General features: G+C 37.9%; 1 protein-coding gene across 1 annotated transcript in view; it reads right to left on the reverse strand.

The window, feature by feature from the left end:
- Nucleotides 1-27,364, reverse strand: part of LOC127438889 (adhesion G-protein coupled receptor D2-like) — a 75,876-nt gene that overhangs the window by 16,812 nt on the left and 31,700 nt on the right. The window contains 2 exon segments of the mRNA XM_051694800.1: nt 14,550-14,685; nt 23,702-23,743. Coding sequence (XP_051550760.1) covers nt 14,550-14,685; nt 23,702-23,743 — 178 coding nt within the window.

Raw genomic sequence — 27,364 nt, forward strand, 5'->3', positions numbered from 1 at the left:
CATGGTTCATTATCAGTACAAACTGGTCTTAGATCAGCCCTTTAGAAGCTTCAAGGTTTCAACACTAGCCCAGATATCAAAGTAGTCTTACTAAAAAAGTACCAGCTGAGGTAAACAGCTTTTAAGAGCATAAAACCCCAGAGGTGGCTTCAGTTCCGGAACATCTGTTCAATACATTGCGCTCAAGTATACTGTATGTAATGGCAGACAACAGAGCACAGAGTTTGAAATACCTGCACAAGCTCAAGGGACAAGCTTAGTTTGTCTGCTGTTTCTTATCCTCTGATATTGTTTGTGGGATATATTGCAAGATCACAGCATGATTTTCCCTAGTGGCCTTGGCACTGCCATTTGCAATTATTTCATTATAAGGCAATTGGGAATTGGATGGTTCTTTGTGACTAAAGTACAATTAAAAAAATGTATAAATCCAGCACTGGAATCTTACTGGGCGAGACAAGTTCAAAGCTATCATTAGCCAATTATGCTTACCTGTGAATGCATATTCTAAAGTAATGCACCAAGTTGCTAAACTAAAAGTTAGGCTAACAAACTATATTACTTCGCAAAGAAATTGTTTATTGGGATTATTATTATAACATTTTTTTAAAATGCCTATTTATTAAAGCTGTTGAAATTAACGCATTGATGCATGCGATTAAATAAAATGTTTAACGTGTGAATTTTTTAACGTGATTAACGCATTAACCAGTTTGACATTAGATTTACATTTTATTCAGCTCAGTTCTATACACTGGTTGGAATGGGACGGAACTTTTGCAATGTGTCAGGGGACATTACACTGACGTACTGTACACACCACAAACACACACAACGACAGTGATTTCATGTCAGTGATTAAGTGATGGAGAAAGGACCTCTTAACCGTACTTTTTTGTACAAAACCAACCCAGATTGGACTTGTGATAACCCGCATTCACATGAATTGCTTGAGTGAAGCACCAGTGTTTCCCGGCATCGCGTTATGCCCAAATTCAACTTCGGTTTTGATGTGAATACTTAGCATCTGTGTATAGCCGAACGCTTACCTTTCAAAGTATACTTCATTTGGCTGTGCGCTCATACACAGGCAGTTGGAGCAAGTGCACTACGAATGCTATTAGATACAGGATTATAGATGCCTTTATAGTAATTCAGGCTCAAGTTATACAAATGCAGGTATCTCTTGTCCTCCACACACACTCGATCTTGACATGCACATCAACTGTTGTTGTTTCTACCTTCGTCTCCTGTTTTTTATAGGCGATTACATCTTTTTGTTGCCACCTTGTGGACCCATTAATTAGTGCAAATAATTCCTCACACATGAGCATTCTGTGTGTTTAGAGTACGTGTGGCTAGAAAAATCTGGCAGCACGCGTTCAGAGCCCGAGCACTTTGCTGATGATGGAAGCGCCACGCGTCTTGTACCGAAAAATACTTTGGGCTTTACATTTCCATCTTACTGGACAATTTGGATGAAGTATAATTACATGAACAGTGCCAGCACTAAAAGCAAAACAAGTTGTTCTCTGCAAGTGCTTTTCATGTGGCGTTCAGCGCAGAGTTAATAATGTAAATGCGGCATCACGATTGCTTTAGCAAAGTGAATAGCCACTATTAATACAGTGGAGGATGAGGATTGGAGAAATTGAATGCCCATTGCAATGAACATGCAACCTATGGGGACTAGCTCTTTCAATTAGTTAACCTCCTACTTAAACTTTGGGAAACATTTAATGTTGCTTAAGTTGCTGCTATTTTAGTGCATTTATGTGCTTATTGTGTGGAATGCTTTGTTTGGAAAATGTTAATAAAACATTGTTACAAATAGTGTTGTTTTCTTTTCTGAGATTAAACTGCATTTTGACAGAAAAAAAGTATATATAGTGTAAAATTTCAGCACTTTCAAAATCTGTGATTAATCGAGATTAACAGTGAAAAATCTGGCGATTTAATATTACTGTTGCTGCCATCTTGTAAAAGCAATAAGCCTTTCAAGGCTGTGCATTACAGTGATTTTGCCATAGTTTAAAGGGTTGTAGGCAATCTGTTTATTGCTTATCAAACCATTATTTAAAAAAAAGTATATTCTGAATTTGCTGACCATATTAGTCCTACCAGGTAAGACTATCAGCAAAGGTTTGTGTAATTCAAATGTCTCTTATGGGGATTTGTGCCCACTATTCACTGCGTGGCATAATATTAAATAAATATCAATATACTGAGTTGACTTGAGGTATTCGAGAGTTTCAAAAGACCTGGTAAACTTTCAGAGCTGTCAGGAAGTTTTTACTTTCTGGAAAAATGTGACCATGTTGTCTTGGCATGCTCTGTCCTACTTCAACTTTGAGAGAAGACAGGCACTGCAGGATAATAGGAGCAAATATTGAAAGCAGGAGCTGACCAACCAGATCCTCTTTCCTATTGCTCTCTCCCAGTGTGCCCAAGAAAAACGCTAGCACATGGGTGCATAAAATATCAATATTTTCATGATATATTAATTAACTATAAAAATAAAAATAAAATATATATATATATATATATATATATATATATATATATATATATATATATGAGGCCTTCCTTTTGACATTCATTCATTGTTTGCATTGGAATCGTCCCGTTAAACATCAGTGGGTATGCACCTCTGCTGAAAATCTGAAAACTGTGCTTAAGGTTCCAGAACCATTTCATAAAAGCATAACAATTCACAAGTACCAAGCTAGAGTTTCAGCAGGAAAAACTAACACAGAATCACAGAGCTTATGCAGTTTCACCTTCACTGGCAAGAAATGCAAAAAAACAGTTCAGACAAGCAGATTCACGTCCAAAACTCATTGCATGTGTGTAGACATTATGGTCCTATTTTTTTCTTTTTTTAAAAGTTGTTCTTAAGATGAAGTTGTGAGCGCATTTCCTCTCAGGCGTCCTATTTGCCATGCAGAACTGTTGTATGCTGGGATAGGGACATGTCCACAGACTGGGGCCTCTTTCTAATGATTTCCCACACCTGCACATCTGTTGCAGTTTTAATTAATACTCTAAGGAGGTTCGTCACGAGTAATCAAAAACACTGTCACTTACGAAATCCATGCTTCATTATATATGAAAAACAATTCAATACATGAGTAGAATGAGGCTTTTCTCTACAAACAGGGTATTATAATTATCTCCATTCCGATAAACAATCTAATCAAGTAAAGGTGGGGAAAAACATGTAGAAAGATGACTATTGTGAAAGAGACTTTATTTCGAGAGATAAGCACTCCAGGCTTTTTCACAAAACTGCAATCCGTGGTGAAGTGTTGGGCATCATTTTTATGCAGGCCTTGGTTGCTCACTTCATATGGGTGGAGGGGGAGTCATGTGAGGAGGGTTGCATAGTAGAGGCGATAGTTGGATCAGCTCTCTTCAGCTCTGCCGCATCACCGCAACCTCTCTGCTTCCTGATTTATGGCTCGCCGCTGACCTCTGAGGTCGTAACATGGTGATGGGTGACTGGCTCTCAACGGTAAGCTACTGGCATTTGACAAAGTGCCGAGAGCAGAATGAATTTACTCCTCTTTTCCTCAATCATCAACAGGCACACGCCGGCTTGCTGCCCTGACCCCCTCTCATCCTGACTGCTATAACAAGATCTCCCATCTCATGGAGGAGCGAGGGAGAGGGAGGCTGAAAAATGTACTGTCATTTCTACTTTCCAATGAGCTCTGGTGAGCACTTTTTTCACCTTCAGGCTGCTCGGCATGCCTGGGTTAGGAGGGGAGAGATAGCTGCTTGGGACACAGAAGAGGGCACTTACCGTAGATGCACCTGTCTAAGTTTGGGTCATTATGCCTTTGGTACTTCAATCTGCATTCGCTTCCATCGGCTATTTAACGGCACCTGAAAGCAAGTTAAATTTAATAACCAAATAAATCTCTGTAAACACAGAGGTCCCACCTTTGTCAGTGGTGACCACGACTCTAGATCATGTGTGTGTGTGCGCATGCACATGTCATTTCACAAAAAAATTATATTTACTTACTTGTTCTTTAATGAGGTACTGCCTACCTTAACAGAACAATCTATTTGGTTACTTTGCCTTTTATTGTTGTTAAAGGGGGGGTGGGGGATTGTAAATTCCGAATTGTGCAAATGTTGGCTCATCGTGGCAGGCGAGACACAGTAGGTTATAATTGAAAATAAAAAAGCCATTTAAAAGACATTCAATAAGCCACTGGGAAATTGATCAGGCTATAAAATCTGTCGCTACCGGGGTGGGAGGCTGGCACTTTCATAGAGAGCTTTGGTCCTGACACAGCGCTATCCCTGCAGGCTTCACAATCTACACAAAGGCACCAGAAAACCACTGCATACAAACAAGGGATGCCGCAGAACTACACTTCCCAAAGGAGCTATTTTTCCCTGTTTCCTCAGGCATGCATTTAAATAGCATAACAAAAGAAACGTAATGCAACAAATTATTTGGTTGTTGTAGTACGTAGTGGAATTTCTAACCTCTTTGAAAACCAAAAATATTTTCCTTAGAAGCACTTTCAGAGGCACACAAAATTATCGAAGCAAGATTTGGGGGAAAAACATATTCCGCTACTGCTTCTTTAACTTTCAATTCTCCCAAGCATCTCTGCTTCACAGCCCCTGGCTATTGCCTTTCTCAATCTGTCCCTGGGGAGGCAGGAATTATGGGCCCTGTCGATTGAGGAGAAAGGGATGTTATTCCCCTGTCACCCTCACCCCGGTCCGCCAGCAGCCATGCCCTGATCTATGGCCACCGTGGCGGGGTAGAAGTGTCTTGATGCACCATTGGTTTCCAGTGCTGTCACCCCACCCCTCCCCATCCCGATGTTCCAACTCAAACTACCTTTACAAACCCCCCCCCCACCCCCCGGTCACTGCACTGAGACCTGGAGATTCTGATCTATAAGGACTCAATGTAGTAGACTGATGTTAAACCTGCGGGAGGTACAGGCGTACAAGAATAATATTACTAGTACAAGAATACTAGTCCAACTTGAGCATTGTTAGCTTAAATTTCTTCCAAAATTAAGTGAGCTTTTAAATATTTACATAGGCAGCAACTTTCTAAGGTAGTATAATAACAGACATGGAACCTCATAAGAGATTTGTTCAGAAAGCTCTTCTTGAACAGCAACTTCATTAACGCTCACTTGCTCGCCACACACTAGTGCTCCTCATGTTACGCACACTCGACTCATTCAACAGTCACAGTTGATTCCAAAAGAGTCTCACATTAGCATGTTACTAAGCTCAAAACTTAATACTCTTTAACAAATAGAATAACAAAAACATATAGCACACATAAACACTGGGTGAAGTGGTGCATTCAATTTAATTATATGGAACTACTTTATGTTGATTCTTTTTAGTACAGAGTGAAATATATAAATAACAATTTTGTGATTGCCTTAACCTTCAGGGGTCGACGGATGCGCCGGTGCGTCCTGCTGGATTTTTTCCTCATAACAGTGGAAACAACTTAAAATACTCTGTCATTTTTGGGCATACAGATAAGTGTAAGACATCATTAGAAACAATAAAGGGTCTACTTTTATTTGTGTACACTCACAATAACAACAAAACCTTGTACTTTTGTAAAATAAAGAAAATAAACAGGGTGCGCTTTCAGCCATCTCTGTCTCCACGAGCATCTTTCTGAAACACGTCACAAAAATGAACTGAAACTCAGTGAATACTTATCACACGAACATGAAACATATGTCTAAAGAAAGCTTAAAATGTCTACTTTTAAATAAAACAATTCAAATTTAAAACAAATATTCTCTTGCAATGTAATCTGTATGAAACAAAGCGATGTACAGTTTCTCCTGGCTCAGCTAATTATCGCTAATGTGATCCCACCCACCAACAGAGCGCGCTATTCATATGGTAATGTGCTGAGGCGATATATGCAAATGGTAAACGCCCCCAACAATGCCTTAAAAAACATCGTTCATTCACTTTTCTGTGCGTTTGGAAGATGGCACGCTACACAGGTGAGGAAGCTCCTGGATAGTGATGAAGAGTTCACATTTTCCTCAGAAGAAGAGCGGGAATCCGACGATGAACATTTGCATTTTGAAGAGCGACTTGATCCAGCCAAGGATACAATTCCGGATGAGTAAGTCATTTAGTTTTACTTACAATAGTTGACATACTATTTTATATAAACATGGACATATTTTACTAGTTGGGCTATTTCCAGACTTACCAGCCAGGATTTAGAGTATTGACATTTGAAATATGTCCTAATAGGCAAGATTTAGTTACATTTAAATGTTGTTTCGGCTAAAGCAGGTATTTAAATTGTATGCTGTATGATATAAATATGATATGTAATATGATATAAAAATAATATGAATGTTTAGATTATATTTAAACTAGTGTTTATGCTGCCTCATTATCATCAACAAAGCTTGTGCTTGCAAATATCTGTTCAGATGTAAATATGTAAAATGTGCTGTAAATATGCCCATATTAGAAAATCAGCATATTAGAATGATTTCTGAAGGATCATGTGACACAGAAGACTGCAGTAATGATGCTGGAAATTCAGCTTTGATCACAGGAATAAATTGCATTTTACAATATATTCAAATAGAAAAGTTATTTTAAATTGTAAAAATATTTCACAATATCACTGTTTTTGCTGTATTTTGGATCAAATAAATGCAGCCTTGGTGAGCAGAAGAGACTTCTATTAAAACATTAAAAAATCTTACAGACCTAAAACTTTTAAATGGTAGTGTAGGTCTAAAGTTTCTAAGTAAAGTCTTTAAGTAAAGAAAATGTATAGTCAGATTACTTTTAACTTAAACTTGATTTTGTGAATAAGCTACAAACAATACATTCAATCATTAAGTCTCCTCGCATTCACTCTCTCTCAGGGGAGGGGTCTTTGTCTCCTCAGGTGTGAATCACATCAATATTCATGATCATCCACGCTTCCTCGCATATGGCCTTTCTAACACTAAAAGTGTCTTACAAAAGTTAATTGACTATATTGTTTTGTATGAATGAGTGATCAGGATGGTTTTCACATAATTTTGTAGCAACAACTCTAGGCTACAAGATACATTTTTCAAAAGTCTTGTGAACAAATGTTTAGTATGTGATATATGGCCTTATTTCAGTGACTTAAAATGTTAGTTTTTTCAAAAACCACACATAAACGTTATTTTCTCAAAAATAGTTGTTTACATATTATTCTAGCCCAGTTTGTGCTGAAGACTTTAGCCATTAATATGTTTTTAAGCAACTGAAAAAAGCACAAATGTCAAGGCATGTCAAAACTTCTCCAGGGCCCAAAACACCCTCAGACCCCAGAGGGTTAAGTAATGCTACCTTTGATTTTGGCCAAAACAAGGTATCTTATAATTTCTCATAATTTGCTTCTTACTGTTTGGAACAGCTTCAGCCCTGGGAGTGCGTCGAAGATGCATTAAAATGTTACTTGAGTAGGCAGCTCAATAGGTTTTGGAACAGAGCTTACGTTTACAGTGCAGAACAGATCAATCTGATTTTGGAAATTACAAAACCTACAAAAACAAACACAGATTTGTACACATTTTTAGAGCTGTAAAGGAAATAAGGAAGGCTTTCTGAATTAGCAGAATAATTCGGAAAGAGTCGAAGAGCAAAAACTAGGGCTGACAAATTGATCAAAAAATTTAATTGAATTAATCACATGATATGCCGATTAATTAATTGAATTAATCGCATATATCAATGCCAGAAAAAGCCCCCAAATAAAGTTAATTCAATATATAATCAAAATAATTATAAATATATCATTTACTTTATTGGGTACACCTGTACACCTACTTATTCATGCGATTATCTAATCAGCCAATCGTGTGGCAGCAGTGCAATGCATAAAATCGTGCAGATACAGATCAGGAGCTTCAGTTAATGTTCACATCAGCCATCAGAATGAGGAAAAAATGTGATCTCGGGATTTTGACAGTAGCATGATTTTTGGTGACAGACAAGCTGGTTTGAGTATTTCTGTAACTGCTGATCTCCTGGGATTTTCATGCACAACAGTCTCAAGAATTTACTCCGAATGGTGCTAAAAACAAAAACAAATCCAGTAAGCAGCAGTTCCGCAGATGGAAATATCTTGTTGATGAGAGAGGTGAACGGAGAATGGCCAGACTGGGTCGAGCTGACAGGAAGGCTACGGTAACTCAGATAACCCCTCTGTATATATATATATATATATATATATATATATATATATATATATATATATATCAGTGGCGAATTCTCAGGGCCAGCAAAGCCTTCTCTGCTGGCCTAACATGCCAAATAAATAAATATTTTTCATCCTTTCATTCTCAATCACCTTTTTGCCTATATATTTTTAACCATTTTCCACTCTTAATTAATCTACAAACAAATAGAGAAAAACTAAAAGCTTATCCAGTCAGAATTTATTCCTTGATGCTTACAAGCGAAGTGTGACAGCTGTTTCACAAATCGCATGCCCGAAGCAGCTCGTGGCCTTCGGAATTTCCACAGAATCCCTCAACAGTGCAAATGAATGGGCAACTAAAGTCAGATTGTCAAATTCATCAGCCAATCAAATTGATTTATTTGTTCTTGGTGGGTGTGATCTTTAGGATATATCCTGGTGAAACGAAATTTATTGCAAGCAACATTTAAATCGCAAATATTATTAGATAGACTTTTCCAGGTATTATAGACCTCCTTGGTAGATTCATAGTAAAAATTTAGATTTTTGATGTTCATTTCACAAAACAGTCATGCTGCAGTTAAAATTATGCTTGCTTGAGCATTAAGTGTCGTTTCAAGTTCTGGCTTTCATGCGTGGACGTGTTTTTAAAATGTCAGTTGGTATTATTAGTTGACTGCCACGTAATGTATGATAGGCATACAGTGTCTTATTCATTGTGAATCTGTGTTTTCTTAATGGCATGAATCACACTGAAGGCCTAGACTTAAAATGCACTGCCCGCGGCTGATATATATATATATATATATATATGTATATATATATATATATATATATATATACCTGTATATATTCACACAATTTACTATTAAAATTAAAAGTGCAGCCCTTGAGGCAACAGGGATACAGCTTTGCTGCCCCTGAACATTCAAAGAAGCCCTGGATTAGACTATAAAAAAAAGTGGCTTTTAGAAGTCAATATGCCGTATTGTTTGTTAACATAACCTATCATTGGCCTACAGCTCAAAGCAATCCATTTTGTAATGAAGTTTATGAGGATGCGTTTTGCATTCCGACTGTACACATGCATCAGACGGACGCTTTTGCTTTTTAACGTTTTTACTCATAAACGCTGTGAAGTTAAATATAGTTAAATATAGTTTGACACTTAAAAAGCATGTCTCAAGAGCCTTATGCTCTGCTCCATGGATTTCAAACAGAACATATTTCAACAGCTGTTGTTTTTTGTATTTAAAATATAGCTGGACATTGCCTGTTCAGCTAAAGCTGCGCAACTGCCCCCTGCTGACTGTGACTCACAAAAACATGAAGGTGGAAGTTCATGCTTGAATTGCTTTGTTGGTAGGAAAATTCCTTATTACAGAATTTACATACAGTCAGGGGGCATGATTAATTGCATTGCATTTTTTAACCCATTATTTTTTATATATAATTAATCACACTGAATTAGCGCGTTAAATTGACAGCCTTGGTAAAAACAAACATCCAGAAAGAGTAGACAAATTCAAGTCTCCTTTTACGTCCAAGAGCATTTTGCTTGTGATATAAAGATGGGGGAATTTATCTCAAATCTCCATACACATGAGGAGACAAAAGGACATGATTTCATACAGTTGACATGTGTCGAGAATTAAGAAAAGGGGTGGAGAGATAGTGGAAGGCCTTGGTACACGAGACGGCCGAGATGAGAAGGAGAAGCAGGCTTCCACACTCCTTTCCAATAGCCTGTGGGCAGAAGAACAACACTCTCCCAACTGAGATACGCATAAGTGACTTTGGATTTGAACTATAAAGAAAAGGATGAAAAAGAAAGAAAGAAAAAAGTCAAGGCAGATGATGCAGGTGGTTATGGCCAAGCTTTTGTGGTAGTGACCCTGCAGGAGATGATCTGACTGAATAAATAGACGGATTATTAAATAAATATCTCATAAAAAATGGGAGACTGAGGAGGGCTGCCATCCATCAAAGATCCTATTTCCACAAAAGCTGGAACTATATGTATAAGGCAGCCAGGACCTAAAGCAGATACAAATTAAACTTTTCCTTACAATTTGTTATCTCTGACATCCAACCCCCAACGCACACACACACACCAGTTTGAATTATGAAAAGATAGGTTTTCTAATGTCTACTCAACACACAATGTATACAGCACATTTAAAGTAAGTTAAAGAAGAATGGGATGTAAACACACATCCACATGCACGGGAAAAGTGGCATTGACGATATGTCACAGTTTTTTCAGGAGACCTGAAAAATTGCAACTGATATCAGCTACATACTTTACACAGACATATAAGCACAAGTAGCTGTATCAGTTTAGCCTTAATAAGCACAATTACAGGGCAAGGGTGCAGGAAGCGTGGTCATACTTGCAAATTGACTATAACAAATATTCAAGGAATTCATACAATCTCCCTAAGAATTAAAAAAATATATTTGCAAGAAGGATAAATGAGTGATTATGGGATGCTGGAGAGGATTTTCTTCCTCTAGAGTGGAATGTAAACAGTTGTCTAACCACTAACACATCTTTTTGCAATCTGTTTATTTGGGTATTTATTGTATAAGAACAATCTGTGGTTGTATCTTCATCGTGTGCAATCAAATGACGCAGTCCTCAAGTGGGGCAACATACAAGCAACATCTTATATAAAGTGTCAGTCTATTCAATTTTCAAGGTCAAATCTAACTTGTCAATCAATTTGTGTATGTCTATGCAGGAGAGGGAGGTGGGGTCACAAAAGATGGATTCAACACTTTTATGAGAAATAACTGTTATATTTTAATACGTTAATTTTGCTTAATTGTATAGCAAGGGAAAAAGTGCAGGCGTTCGCCTAAACCGAAGCCTTTAAGACCCAGCAGAAGCTTCTGCCTGCTGGTTGCTTCGGCAGTGGCGGAACTAACTCCCACTGGCTAGCACTTACAGTCCATGATTTGATTCAGCAAATCAGTTTTAGTGAAAGCAAACAACGTGATGAATATTAATGAGCCCAACAGCCTGCCAGCAGCAACAGACACTGAGCTGCAATCTACACGAGATAAGACGTGAGCAAACAGAAGTCATCTTTGACTATTGTAAGTTAATGTGGTTAAAAAAAATTAAAACATTTTACATTTTGGTCACTTTCAATGAGTTTTAAATCTCTGACCTCTTTATTGTTAGTCTATTTCACTGAAACACTGAATGACCAATAATGTCTCATATACAACCACCAGCCAAAAAACTGAAGGGGACAGACATTCGGGATTTCTTTCAAAGAGTCCTGTGTATGACTACAATAATCTAATGTCATAGTATACTTCTAAAAGATACACTATATTGCCAAAAGTATTCGCTCATCTGCCTTTAGACGCATATGAACTTAAGTGACATCCCATTCTTAATCCATAGGGTTTAATATGACGTCGGCCCACCCTTTGCAGCTATAACAGCTTCAACTCTTCTGGGAAGGCTTTCCACAAGGTTTAGGAGTGTGTTTATGGGAATTTTTGACCATTCTTCCAGAAGCGCATTTGTGAGGTCAGACACTGATGTTGGACGAGAAGGCCTGGCTTGCAGTCTTCGCTCTAATTCATCCCAAAGGTGCTCTATCGGGTTGAGGTCAGGACTCTGTGCAGGCCAGTCAAGTTCTTCCACACCAAACTCGCTCATCCATGTCTTTATGGACCTTGCTTTGTGCACTGGTGTGCAGTCATGTTGGAACAGGAAGGGGCCATCCCCAAACTGTTCCCACAAAGTTGGGAGCATGGAATTGTCCAAAATCTCTTGGTATGCTGAAGCATTCAGAGTTCCTTTCACTGGAACTAAGGGGCCAAGCCCAGCTCCTGAAAAACAACCCCACACCATAATCCCCCCTCCACCAAACTTCACAGTTGGCACAATGCAGTCAGACAAGTACCGTTCTCCTGGCAACCGCCAAACCCAGACTCGTCCATCAGATTGCCAGATGGAGAAGCGTGATTCGTCACTCCAGAGAATGCGTCTCCACTGCTCTAGAGTCCAGTGGCGGCGTGCTTTACACCACTGCATCCGACGCTTTGCATTGCACTTGGTGATGTATGGCTTGGATGCAGCTGCTCGGCCATGGAAACCCATTCCATGAAGCTCTCTACGCACTGTTCTTGAGCTAATCTGAAGGCCACATGAACTTTGGAGGTCTGTAGTGATTGACTCTGCAGAAAGTTGGCGACCTCTGCGCACTATGCGCCTCAGCATCCGCTGACCCCGCTCTGTCATTTTACGTGGCCTACCACTTCGTGGCTGAGTTGCTGTCATTCCCAATCGCTTCCACTTTGTTATAATACCACTGACAGTTGACTGTGGAATATTTAGTAGCGAGGAAATTTCACAACTGGACTTGTTGCACAGGTGACATCCTATCACAGTACCACGCTGGAATTCACTGAGCTCCTGAGAGCGGCCCATTCTTTCACAAATGTTTGTAGAAGCAGTCTGCATGCCTAGGTGCTTCATTTTATACACCTGTGGCCATGGAAGTGATTGGAACACCTGAATTCAATTATTTGGATGGGTGAGCGAATACTTTTGGCAATATAGTGTATATTGTTCTTTGACTTTTCCATCTTTTTTGTTTGGCTATTATACTGAATTTAGATTAATGGTAGTGGTGATGTTTGTGTTGTGACATATCTGTTTTGGAAAAAAGATCAGTGACCAAGTCACCAACAGTCTAGACAGAGAGGTGACACAAGTTTCTGAAATTGCTCAGGTAAGATCATATTTGGCACGGACATTAAGGATCTTTTTGTGTGTGTGTGTGTGTGTGTGTGTGTGTGCTTTGATTCTTTGGTTCTGGCAGACTGCACCAATGTTTGATAGTGTGACCGCAGTCATTAAATTATATCATAATGAACATTTTCATTCATACATGAATTTCTACATTTAATTTCTAATTATTAAAGTTCTATCATGAAAAATGCTAATGTTTCTTAAAAGTTCAGTTGATATTTTTTTTTCAAATGATATCACATATTCTTAAAAACATGAAACATTTTCTAAGAAAAAAACAATTTGTTAAGAGGGTAATGAGAATACCCTGTCCGTTGACGCGACACGTCTTGAGGCTGTCTACACTGGATGAGTCGACATGAAAGTTCTAAACCATTTATTTGTGTTGTTGGCAGTAGTTGCACCAGCGCATGCAGCGCAATAATGGAACGGGACACCCGTTTTGTCAGCACAACGCAACGTGCTGCTCGCGTCCGGTGTAGACAGGGTATTAGAATGTGTCCCCCAATTTTCAGATCGTTCCTATGCCCCTGATACTTAAGAGTTGGAGTTAGTTCAAATGACTTGGAAGCACCACTAATTAAATGAACCAAACTTAACTGAAATCCTATATGTAGCAGATGTAGCCATATTTTTATGAAAATGGTAACTTTAACAGTGAAATGTTTTCAGAAATAAGTATAGTCACGATTGCAGCTACGAAGTATCTCCTCCGTGAGAAGGCATCTTGAGGTCATGCCAATTCAAAACGGCAAAGGATAAGAAGAGGAAAAACAAAAGTGTAAAAGAAAAGTAACGTCACCCTCGACCTTCAGCTACTGTAGTGAATGTATTGATGATATAACGTAACACAACGAAAGGAATAAAGTAATGAAAAAATAAAGACTTCAGAGTTTAAATTTAATCAGAACTCCAAATCATCAGCTCCGCTTCACTCCTTCATGAGCACTTGTCCTTTCCTGATTTCTTTGTTGAAACCACGTGACTGATGGATTAAAAGCATTGCCTCAAAGGAGGTAAAGACATGAATGAGTACAAATTATTCCTAAAATGACTTTATCAATTCCAATTCTGCCAAAATCCCACATCTTTTTTTAGTAAAGTATTGCACTGGCGTGAACTCCCTATGACATTACTCAGATTTAGCCCCATAATGCAAGGGTCAGAGAAGGCGATTGGAGTCCTTCATTTCACTGGGTCTGGAGAATGTTATAGTCCCAAAACAGACCTGCCAAGTTAGAGTTCACCCTCTTTGCCAGTCGCTACTTTTCGCTCTCTGCATAATTTAGGACAGATTTTTAAAGCTCTGGTTTATATAAACACCATGCCATTTAAAAATACACACAAATGTGTTAATTTTCACAAACACAAACATTGGGCTGGCCAATCAACCCCCACAAAGATGCTTCACTTTGTTTGGTCTTGATCAATATATAAACAAAGTTCTCTACATTTTAGTCCAACAATAATACTGTAAAAATATGTCAGTGTTATTGCATAAACATAGCTCGCAAATTGTGAACTGTTGTGAGAGTATGCACAGTGACTCACTCGTTTTGCTGTCGCTGTGGGTCAATGAGCTGCTGGACTGGCTGGTGTTGACTGTGTGCCTGTCTAGAGGGTCTGGCACAGATCTGCCCAGCCGAGAACTGCCTACTGAAGTGGAAGGTCTGGAGCTGTCGTAGTTCTGAGAAAGTGAAGAAAACTGAATTTTAATACATTAAATTACATGTACAGTACTTGTTAATAATTTTCCTTAAAGTCAGCATGAAACTTCATTCAGCAACTTAGTTCTCAGGAACTTGGCCCACGTTGATGAGCAGCAGTCTGAACTATGTTGAAACTTTTCACATGTCACAAGAGCTTTGCTAATTTTACATATACAGTATACAATAGGTCTTAAAAGGGGGGGGGGGGGGGTAATATAAAATGCAGTGAATTGGATGGAAAAATGCTAGAAAATGTAGAATATCAGAATCAGCTTTATTGCCAAGTATGCTTACACATACAACGAATTTGTCTTGGTGACAGGAGCTTCCAGAGTACAACAATACAAAACAGCAACAAGACATAGATAATAATAAAAAATTTAATAAAATAATAAAATAAAATTTAATAGAAAAAGTTGATATAGAATACACAATAAGACATACATATACATATACACACACACACACACACACATATATATATATATATATACAGTGCTGTGAAAAAGTATTTTCCCCCTTCCCGATTTCTTCTGTTTTTGTGTATTTTTCACACTAAATTATTTTAGATCTTCAAACGAGATGTAAAATAAAACAAAGGCAAACTGAGTTAACACAAAATACAGTTTTCAAATAAATATGTTTTTTTATTGAAGCAAAAAAGTTATCCAACACCTATATCACCCATTTGAAAAACTGATTGCCCCCTTAAACTTAATAGCTGGTTGTGCCAACTTTAGCAGCAACAACTGCAACAAAACACTTCCGACTGCTTAAGTTCAGCCACATTGGAAGGTTTTCGAGCATGAACTGCCCGTTTAAGGTCCTGCCACAGCATCTCAATCAGGTTCAAGTCAGGACTTTGACTAGGCCACTCCAAAACTTTAATTTTGCTTCTTTTTAGCCAATCAGAGGTGGACTTTCTCCTATGCTTTGGATCATTGTCTTACTGCATAATCCAGATGTGCTTGAGCTTCAACTCACGGACTGATGACCGGACATTCTCCTTTTAGGATTTTCTGGTAGAGAGCAGAATTCATGTTTTCCTCAATTACTGCAAGTCGCCCTGGCCCTGAAGCAGCAAAGCATCCCCACACCATCACACTACCATCACCATGCTTAACCATAGGTATGATGTTCTTTTTGTGTAATTCTGTGTTTGATTTACGGCAGATGTAACAGGACCCCTGTCTTTCAAACAGTTCCACTTTCAACTCATCAGCCCACAGAACATTCTCCCAAAAGGTTTGAGTATCATCAAGGTGTGTTTTGGCGAAATTCAGACAAGACTTAATGTTTTTCTGGGTTAGCAGTGATTTTCGCCTCGCCACTCTTCCATGGATGCCATTTTTAGACAGTATCTTTCTGATAGTGGAGTCATGAACAGTGACCTTTATTGATGCAAGAGAGGCCTGCAGTTCTTTGGATGTTGTCCTTGGCTTTTTTGTGACTTCCTTGATGAGTCGTCACTGTGCTCTTGGAGGAAATTTTGAAGGTCGGCCACTTCTGGGAAGGTTCACTACTGTGCCAAATATTTTCCATTTGGAGATAATGGCTCTCACTGTGGTTCTTTTTCCCAGATCCTGGGAAATAGCTTTGTAACCCTTCCCAGACTGATGTATTTCAATAACCTTTTTCCTCATAATTTCTGGAATTTCTTTCAACCTTGGCATAGTGTGCTACTGGGTGAGACCTTTTAGCCAACTTCGTGCTGCTGAAAAAGTTCTATTTAGATGTTGATTTGATTGAACAGGGCTGGCAGTAATCCGGCCTGGGTGTGTCTAGTCCAGCTGAACCCCATTATTAATGCAGATTCAAAGATTTGGGGATATAGTAACTAAAGGGCAAATACTTTTTCACACAGGCCCAGTTGGTATTGGATATATTTTTTGCTTCAATAAATAACATTATCATTTAAAAACTGCATTTTGTGTATACTCAGATTTCCTTTGTTTTATGTTAGATTTTGTTTGAAATTTTGAAACTATTTAGGATGAGATATTCACAAAAACAGAAGAAATCAGCACTGTACATATACAGGGTTGGGAGGGTTACTTTTGAAATGTATTCCACTACAGATTACAGAACACATGCTGTAAAATGTCATTTGTAACATATTCTGTTAGATTGCTCAAGGTCAGTAACGTATTCTAAATACTTTGGATTACTTCTTCAGCACTGGTAGATTCTTTCACTTTTTTCACTTGTTTTGACTATAAAAACTCTTGACTATAAAAGCATAAAGCTGACAATTTACACAAGGTTTATTTCTATTTCTTCTGCTCAAAAATTACTTCAAACTTACTTCTCTGTCTGCTCGTATGAATGTAACACATCATAAGAAAGTGTTTCACCGCTGTTCAAATGCACTTTGGATCGCATCATTTATATGTATAAATGTTTACCATCTGAAAGGACTAAATATTAAATGAAACAAATGACAATAAAATGCAAAGTAATCTCTTCAGTAATCAAAATACTTTTTGAATGTAACTGTATTCTAATTACCAATGATTTAAATTGTAATTGTAGTGGAATACAGTTACTTATATTTTGTATTTTAAATACATAATCCTGTTACATGTATTCAGTTACTCCCCAACCATGTACATATATATATACATACATACACATATATACACATACATATACATACATACACATACATACATATGTACATGCATACATACACACATACATACATACACACATGCATATACACATACACACACACACACACAGACACACACATACATACATACATACATACACACATATACATACGTAGTGCAAAACTAAATACAAATCTGTTATATACAGTGCAAGGGAATGTAATGGCAGAAGAGGTTGGATGTGTTGGATAAATATAAAAAGACTAGACGGTGAATTGCATATGGTCCCTTTAAGACCATCATATCAGTTGTGCAATAAATAAATCACTCAATATAGAGAATGAATGAAGAATACTAATATTAAATATCAAAAAAGTCATAGTTAAGAGTTAAGCAGTCGTTCATTACAGATACATGACCAAAATAAACACAGACATCTACGGGACTACCACAAAATAAATTCTATCACAGGGAACTAAACTAGATTTTACGTTAAAACCCACAGTCCAATACCTTGCACCGTTGCATAACATATAATGCATTCTGACATGCAAAACTGTTTCAGTTCTGTGCAAGATAGTGTCTGAAGACTTTGATTTTATCTCTCTCTTACATCATAAGTAGTCAATGCATAACCGATGATTGGTCCGAACATTTTACAATAGGAAATGCAAATACATTCTGTACACAATTCTCTCTTTTCCATCCTATATCTTGTCAAAACATGAATTAGAATTTTTTTTTAAAAACTAATCTGCTTCCAATTTATATCTATATTTCAGGGTTGTCAGGGATCCAGACCCTGCTAGTATCGTAGGAGGTTCATTTTTCATTTGGCCAGTGCAACTGACAGCTTTATTTTTCTCAAGCAATCTGCCACAGTATGTACAAGTGTGAGGTCATTCGGGTCAGGCGACAGTTGGTATGAAGAGCCCTGGCAGCGCTGGTCTGGCTCATACATAAACAACAGTTAGAAAGGAGAGAGAGATGGTTGGAGAGATGTATGATTAGTCAGTACATATGTTCTGCAAATGGGGCTTTACTATCATGCTGTATTTTATCTACCATTTACAGTAACTACTTTCATGCAGACTGAAGTAGAGCGAGAACCTTGAGAAATCTGTATAATTGCATGTTAAACGGAATTGCAAAAATACTGTTATCAAACAGGTTTCTAGAGCACTCCCCCGCCTTTTATTGGTCGGACTCACAATAAAATATGCACAATACTGATTGAGCCAATGTTACTGTTTCGGGCTGGTCGAGATGCTCAAACAAACGGACAGTTTTCAAACAGTTCTGGGCCCTGCTGTCATTTTGATAATATTTTGACACTGCATTATAATTTTAAAATGCATGTTCACTTGCATATTACAGCTTTCTTGTAAGTCTTTATATGAATGGGTCAAATTGACCCACAAGTACTTTTTTTATATAACTTCATTTATAAATACATGAAATTTGTCATTTTTATCTTTGTGGAGGATGTAATGAAGTTTCAGGCAGAAAAGTTTAAAGTTTAGACGTGTCGAAATGGCCCAGAAGTTCACACAGGGGTATAATAAAAACCTGCGGCTGGATTCATGAAACAGTCTCAATTATAAAATTCTTCTTAACTACTATTTGCTTCTTATTTTCTAACTTAAGAAAACAGTCCGGCCCCTGAATTGTTCTACAATGAGTTGAAAAATTCTGAATCAGAAGGGCTCCTCAGAAATGCCATCAGAAAAAAAAAAAGAAAAAAGATCTAATTTTTCATTTACGAACAGAGCCCATCTATCTACTGTAGGTCTTGTACGTTATCATTACTAAACTGGAAGTCAGTACATTCCCAATGACCACTGCTCTAATGCCATAAAGAAGAGTATATTTTCTTATCCCATTCTGGACTCTGTCCAGCACCAAGCTATTCGTCTAGATACAGTATATCACCCCTAGATTTATGGCTCGAAACGGCATTAGCTAAAAAACCGCCACACGCGGCCAGCGAATCTCATCGCGTGGACTTTGAAAATTGGAAAATTGCCCAGAGAGCGCTAAAGGGTCCCACTGCTAATATGGCCCACAACGATTTATCAGCTGCTACCTGGCACTTGTGCTTGGTGCTGCAGTCGTTTTTTACAAGTTCCTGTCTTAATGGTGTCGGGCCTGTCAGGGGGGTCAAAGGGAAGAGGGAGGGGGCAATATTCTAAAATCAATCCACCTTTTGAAATTGTCTCATTCCGCTCTCAATGACCTGGTGGCACAGCTGGACAGAGCGGGACAAACTGCCGTAGGCCATAAACCGTGACAAGCCTGGAGGAGAGTTAATGTGGCCATTCATAGAGGAACCGTTCGTAGTATCTGTGGAGGTGAGGTGAGTGGGGGTGCTCTGGGGGGGGGGGGGGGGGGGGAATCTATTAACTACTTTTAAACCACTTTGGTGAAGCTAAGTGATCTCCGTCAACAGCAGCCTCGCATATAAATACTGGTCTGACAGTTTAATGTGAAGGGACAAGCTTGCACAGGATTAGAAACATGTAACCCAGGGCTGCTGGTTGACATAGGCTGGATTGAGGTGGCCTGAGTGGGAGTGCGAAAGAGGGCCGGGAGCAAAAGTTGTATGGTCAGTCCACGCTCATGCACAAAACACAAAAGGCATTATAAAATGTACATTGTATGAGGAGATCTGAATGAGCAATTTCCAGAGTGGAGCCCTCGGGTATTAAAAAACATGTCTATTGTAAACTCTTTTATCTGCAGCAAATGTTCTGCGATCCGGAGATGCGTACATGCCACAGTTCAAAGTGATGTAAACATGCAAGCCGGGAAAATTTACTGAGTCATTTAAGGCTTTTCTTCTTTTTTTTATTCTGTTGACTGTGTTTCGAACCTGTGGATAAGGATGGGGTGGATGGTTAAAATGTCACAACTCAATACTAAACACTTAATACAAAATACTTTGCGCTCGCATGAGTCTTGGCCCCAGGAAGGTGAAATTCAATCCGAACTGGGAGGAGAAAAAGCAAATAGCGGCCATTGCATAAAAGTCAATGAGTGCTGTGAACCAAAATGTTCCAGTTTGTCACAGGTAATGGGTGCTGAAAGTGACATGTAGAGTTGGCCAAGTAAGGAGAGCGTCTTAACCTCTCATCCGTCACCCCACACTGCTGGCAATGGAAATGAAGTGATAGGAGGAACGGCCGCCCTTGCAGAACAAACTGTGTAAGAAAACCAGGTGATGTAAAGAGATGCATGTAGAATGACACTGTACAGTACAATATTGTTTTATATATCTTTATATATATATATATATATATATATATATTGTTAACCAGCTTCATGTTTATTAGGTACAATGTAACAACAATGTCATTTTGCTAAACTTTAAAGCTTCTTTATACGACATCTACTGTATATCGGGATTTTGATCATTTGGTTTATATCATCAGGAATTGTATGAACAGTTTGATACTAAAATAAAAGCCTACAAATAAATAAATCTATTTATATATGTATTTATTTATTTTATTTTAATGTAAGGTAAAGCAAAAAGGATACAAAAGGATCCACAAAAAGGATAACAGCTGAAACAACTTTATTAAAACCATAATTAAAATAATTTAATTCAATCTATCTGTAAAGTTTTCTGATATCCTTAAACTTGTTTTAGGAATAACTTGCTTAAACTTTATTATATCCGCTTATTTATTTAATATAATATTGTAATATAAAATGTATGCATATATGTACATTTTCTACGTGTCAATATTCTTCACACCATCCAATCCAATCCAGCAGTTTTCAGGCATGCTAGATATTTTTTGCAGCCTGAAAAAAAATGTATGTTTTTTTTTACAGCACGAGCCCGGCACGAGATTAAGCCCTTTGCTGGTGAATATGCATTAACTCTTATGACTTCAATAGGTTCTGCTTTTGTCATAAATTATTGCTGCCATGCAGATATACACACAGTAGCATGTTTTGAATAGACACTATTACCATGACAACAGGGCTACTGAAGAGAAGAGAAAACATCTGAAAGCTCTGAGTCAACTCTAATATGTCAGATTTGTAAATAGACTCTTCTTGCTCCCTCTTACTTGCTCTCTTTTCAGCAAATCACCATGTGTAAGTGCACTGTACCTTTAATGAATGGAACTGGGAAATCAAATAACTTTATTCCAGGTAAAATCATAGAAAGCAACTGGAAAAAAGGAGCATTTCAAGTAACTGGGTCATGGAGAAGGAATTGGTTTGAAGTTGCTGCTCATAAAAGCATTTTAGCTTTTCTTCTCAAGGTTTTAAAGTGATGTAGTCCCAATGTTAAAAAATAGAAATGCATTAAATAAAATCTCCATATGAAAGCAATGCAAATGGACGCATTTGCAGACAAAAAAAAAACAGGTCATTAAAATATGGATGACCATCGAGTAAAATCTCAATACATTATATAATGAAACTTTCTAATGATCAAAGTGATGGTGTTATCAGTTTTAATCTGTTGATGGGGTGGGACCCAAAAAAAAGAAAAAAAAAAAAAGAAAGAGAGATCCTATTGCTCTTAATCATCAAGTGAATTACAGTCATCTATTATTGTATGATTAATAGCCAGGGAAATACAATATCATTAAGATTTAATTATTACAAGCATTCCCCTGTTAAACAAATAACTATCAATTGTTTTACATCAGATATTTCTGTGCTAGCAAAGCAAAAGCAAAGGCACTTAACCATATAGATACATTGATTTGGAAACTAAGGAAAAAAATTCACAGGAAAATAATCCTGATGGTCTTAACTTAATATTAATATTACTACTTAATAATGCTGTGCGCTTTGGGAATAATGGCATGTTCCGTAAATCTCCTGGCATGTGTCAACGATCCCTCTTACAAATGAAATTGCGACACAAATAATCTTAAATATTCTTGTGTGCATTTTTCTTTTGAGAAAATCAACTTTACAGATGATTTTATTGTCCCCCGAGAGGCGAACATTTCTTTAAATGAGTGCAAGCAGATTAAAATATTTTTCTTTTTGGCCTCCATTTCCATTCTCTGAATATTCTGGGTCTTTTTTTTTTTTCTTTTTTTTTTTTTGTCTTTGTATACTAACACTTTGATCATTCTCCTCGGCTTTTTGCAATTTTTCTATTAACCAAGAATTTCCTTTGTGGTTTCAGAGGATAAAACTTAAACGGCACAAAAGGGAAGTAAACATGGGGAAATCTTTCGTAAATAAAGTAAAAGAAAAAGGGGGAAAAAAGATTATTACACTGAATATTTACAAAACCCCTTCTGAAAAAAAAAAGCATAAATCGGACACAAGCTGTTCACAAATTGTCAAGACCTCTGGGTCAAGGAGAGCTCGGAGTTGGAAAATAGATTCCGCCATACTAAAAAAGCCTCTTAAGCAAGAATGCAGCAATGATTTATTTTACAATGCGGAGAGGGTCGAGTCTCTGCTGTGTCAATACAGGGCTCGGTCTCAGGGCCATGTCCTTACACCTCTTTTGTAGCAAGTGAAAAGGTAGAAGCAAAGGTAGACAAAAGGCAGGAGAACTTCGTCTGTACTTCGGGGTGGAGGTGAAGAAAGGTGGAGAGGAGAGAAAAAAGGAGTGGAGGGCTGCTAACTGCACTTATTCATGCGCATAAAGTCGCATGTGGGCATTCAAAAGCACTAAAGAATTTTCTAAAAACATTGAATGTGAGTGACAGATTGTTCAGATCAAATCCGATCCATGCTAAGACATGACTGGTCTGTTAAATTTGATATATTGTTAAAATATGACCCTATTGTTTGGTGGTCATATTTGGTGATCAACACATAATCATATATACATGCTCAAAAATGGATCTAATATTCCACAACAGTGGTTACAGTCATCCATATGTGTCTTGATCACATTTGGATTTGAATTTTAAGAATAAAATCTGCAACATATCCGCCAATTCATAACACTTGCACTTAGTTCAGAAGAGCATCTAAAAGTTAATGACCATTTTGCAGTTCAATTTCCACACCATCTATCCGCTGCCCTGCATATACATACGTTTCTCTCTTTCTCTGACTGGCTCTGAATTCACGGTGAGCTCTAATGTCAGAATGTTAAATGGAAGACCATGAGTTTAAAAACTTAAAGAGGCATTGAAATATTGGCCAATGTGGTTGAGGGATGACTGGCTCTTTACTCCGGGTGTCAGTGTTTAATGGTGGGCCTGGATGCATATAAGTTAGCCCAAGCATGAAGGGCAGTGGGACGCTCATGTGAAAAAAAAGGAAAAAAGGAGGCTCGCTTCAATCCGCCTTCCTTTGGAGGGATGGGGCGGTGGTCCCATCAGAAACATCATGTCATTTCTCTCACTCACTTAGTCAGCCTTGAGATGCACTGCAGACTTACCTCAATGTTGTTCACGCCATATATCAGGAAGATGAAGAGACCCTGCAAAAAAGAGAAAAAGGTGAAAAAGAAAGGAATTTTTAGGAATCATCTTTTCTTTTTTATTTGAGAATCTGAAATTAACCCGAACAATAAAGAATTGCACAAAGAGCATTACTGAAACCAGGCAAAATTAAGCTTTCAGTTGAGTCAGTTTGATGCCAGACTTCAGCCGGTTTAGTTGAAAGCAAGTGCAATTCTGTGTGTGTTAAATCTCTTAGTAAAACCAAAAAACTTTTGTAAAACGCATTCCTTTTTTGACATCTTCTCTTTCTGAGTCGTTACCAAACTACATTAGTAATAAGCTGTGCTAGTACTCCAGTGTTGGGGAAGCTACTTTAAAACTGTTACTGTAAGATTTAAAAGTAGTTAAACTACAGTCAAGCTACTTTAAAAGGTGGTTAGTTACACTAGAAGCTACAAAGCTATAGCTATATTTCAGCTGAATATACTGAAGCAATTTAAGGGGGCAACATCTTTTTAAATATTTAACTGTAATCAGATAATATAACAGCTTTTCCTGAGTATTTATCTGGTACAAAAACAATAATTATGGTGGCAGCATTACATTTACATTAAATATACAAATAATAAAACTATAAAACTCCCATCTGTAATTTATATAGCTAAATTCTGCTGAACAGCAGCTTTTAACTAAAGAGGAGGAAAAAGAAGGAACTTCTGTGTAGTGAATTAACTGATGAATCATTTATTTAAACTGGTTCATTTACGTGAACCATCTAAACAAACTGAAACTATTTGGACTTCCCAAAGCAACATTAAACTCAAGTTCAGATCAAGCAATCAAACTAAGAGTGAAACAAGCCTTAACCATGAAGAATGCTCTAAAAATGTTTGCGCTCCTAGTCCTGTTGTTCATGAGTAACCCCACTGTAAACTTCGGCCCAAGGTTTCCAAATCTTTGTGAAAGCTACATTGTCTATTCCTTACTCAAAAGACAGTTCAATATTGAGTCCACGCTATAGACTCTAAAGATACAGGAGATTGAGTGTTAGCAAGCAAGAGGATAATGAAGAACAATCAGTGACATGAAAGAAAGGGAAAGAAAGGAGAAACTCTATAGCCAGGTCTGAAAGGAGCATGAATGGGGCACCCTTGGATGTACAGAAAGAAGGCACAGACAGACGAATGGAAGGACAGACAGATAGATAGACAGACAGTTACAAAACATTTTTTTATTATTTATTACATTTTTCATTATTTCCATGATTGTGCTATTGATTATACAGTAAGAGTCTTCAGGTCTGGAAAGCTACCAAATCTAGTCCACACATGCGTTATTCCAAGTCGTCAGCTTTGGGTGAGGAACGGACCAAACTTTAAATTCTTATTCTCTGAAGATCATTCCGACTGCAGTAGCTGCCAAATCTGCATTGAATACAAAGTAGACAGCTTCGCTGAGCACATAAAAAAAAAAAACGGCAACGTAAAAAAAAAAAAAACAGCGTTTACATAAGATTTGAAATCATCTGATTATTAGGGTCAGTCAATACTAGGGTCAGTGGATACTCGGGGCTTAGCCCAGACCCAAGTGGATAGGTAGGGGCAATCCATTGATGACATATTGAAATGTAATACACTTTATAAATGACACCCCACAGATGTAATTGTTTTTATAAAGTACATTTTTAAATATTACTGAAACGTCCCACTAACTTTTGTCTCAGCTTCTAATAAGCTCAAAGATCAGAAGTTGCATGCTTTTAACACTATGTACTTTAAAACGAGATTTAAAAAGCACAATTATTGTCCCTTTCAGCTTTCCGTAGTTCGACGCACATTGTGTCTAGTTGACAGTCTTGAAGTCTATGATTTATTCATCAGGTGTTTTAAATTACTTTAAAATATAGCAGGCTAAAGGATAAATAGGTGATTATGAGGAAAAAAATAATTGCTAGATTGCGAGGTTCAAGGCATCGTGTCTTAATAAAAGAAAATGAAACTATAATTTAAAAAAATGCAAATGTTGGAGCCTGGGTAGCTCAGCGAGTATTGACGCTGACTACCACCCCTGGAGTCACGAGTTTGAATCCAGGGTGTGCTGTGTGACTCCAGCCAGGTCTCCTAAGCAACCAAATTGGCCCGGTTGCTAGGGAGGGTAGAGTCACATGGGGTAACCTCCTCGTGGTCACGATTAAGTAGTTCTCACTCTCAATGGGGCGTGTGGTAAGTTGTGCGTGGATCGCGGAGAGTAGCATGAGCCTCCACATGCTATGAGTCTCCGCGGTGTCATGCACAGCGAGCCACGTGATAAAATACGTGGATTGACGGTCTCAGAAGCAGACGCAACTGGGACTTGTCCTCTGCCACCCAGATTGAGATGAGTAACCGCGCCACCACGAGGACCTACTAAGTAGTGGGAATTGGGCATTCCAAATTGGGAGAAAGGGCGGGGGGGTGCAAATGTCTTAGCTCTTGACTGTATCTGGATGAAGCAACTCCTAATACAGTTTCTAATATCTCCAAGACAGGCATTTTGAACCTTCAGACTCTACTGACACAGCTGCAAACGCGAGTGCTCAGCATGCGCGCCCATTCGCATGAGTGCTGGAAAGCAGCCGCCCAACAATTGAGTCAGTATTTGGTATTATCGGTACTGTGTAGAGTGGTAAGACTGGTACCATTCATTATATTTATATTTATTTATTACTTAACATTAATAATATATTTTTATTTAGTATCAAGTTGATTCTGAACCACTTGTACTTTTGAGATTACTACAAGATGATAAAAACATGCGGGGCTTTATGAAAACATTCAGGGCTTAATCCGCTAGTGTTGCTCATGCTTGGGTAGACAAAAAGATATAAGATAAAGTATAAAATATAAAAGTCTTGCATCTTCAGGTATGGAGAAGGTCAGTTAAATGTTATATTACCTTATGGTCAAAACTTTTGTCAGACTTTGATATCACGGTACTGCTACGAAAACGTATCCAAACAACATAACAAAAGAGGTATGCTTTGGCAAACTGTAGCATTAACAGACCTGAAGTCAAATCTTGTACTAGCAAACAGTACAAACACTTAAAATTAGTTATGAGCAAACCCAATAGGTTTAAGTTAGGCTACAGTTAACAAAGTTGTCAAAGTTTTGTTGATTATAATAAGCATTTTGGCATGTTGTGTCTCTCACCTGCACTGTACTTCAAACTGTACTGCACTGTAAGTCAACTTTCCTTCTGTAGGAATTTAACCCCAAAACCTTCCAGTAGCCACTGTTGCTATACTCCTGAAAAATTATGGCTAAAATGTAATTTTACACATATTTGTAACAGAATATTGACATATTTTGCTCTCTACACTTCATATCTGTACCCCTCACCATGACACCTCTGATAGACTGATAGAGTTTGGAACGTTCAATTTTCCACAGCTGGATCTCAATACATCATCATTGACAACATGACTTGGTGGTCTGTTCCAGATGTCCACTATGTTGCCTGTGATGCCAGCCCTCTTCATTTCATTACTGCTGTAGAGCCATGGTCATGCTACACTATCAAGCAATGTCAAAGTGTCATTTATCACAAAATAATAAACCTTTAAGCAAATAATGAAATTACTCCTATCTATAAAAAAATAAAAAAATAAAACTGCAAAT

Source organism: Myxocyprinus asiaticus, chromosome 50 (assembly GCF_019703515.2).
Source record: "Myxocyprinus asiaticus isolate MX2 ecotype Aquarium Trade chromosome 50, UBuf_Myxa_2, whole genome shotgun sequence".
NCBI classification, from domain to species: Eukaryota; Metazoa; Chordata; class Actinopteri; order Cypriniformes; family Catostomidae; genus Myxocyprinus; species Myxocyprinus asiaticus.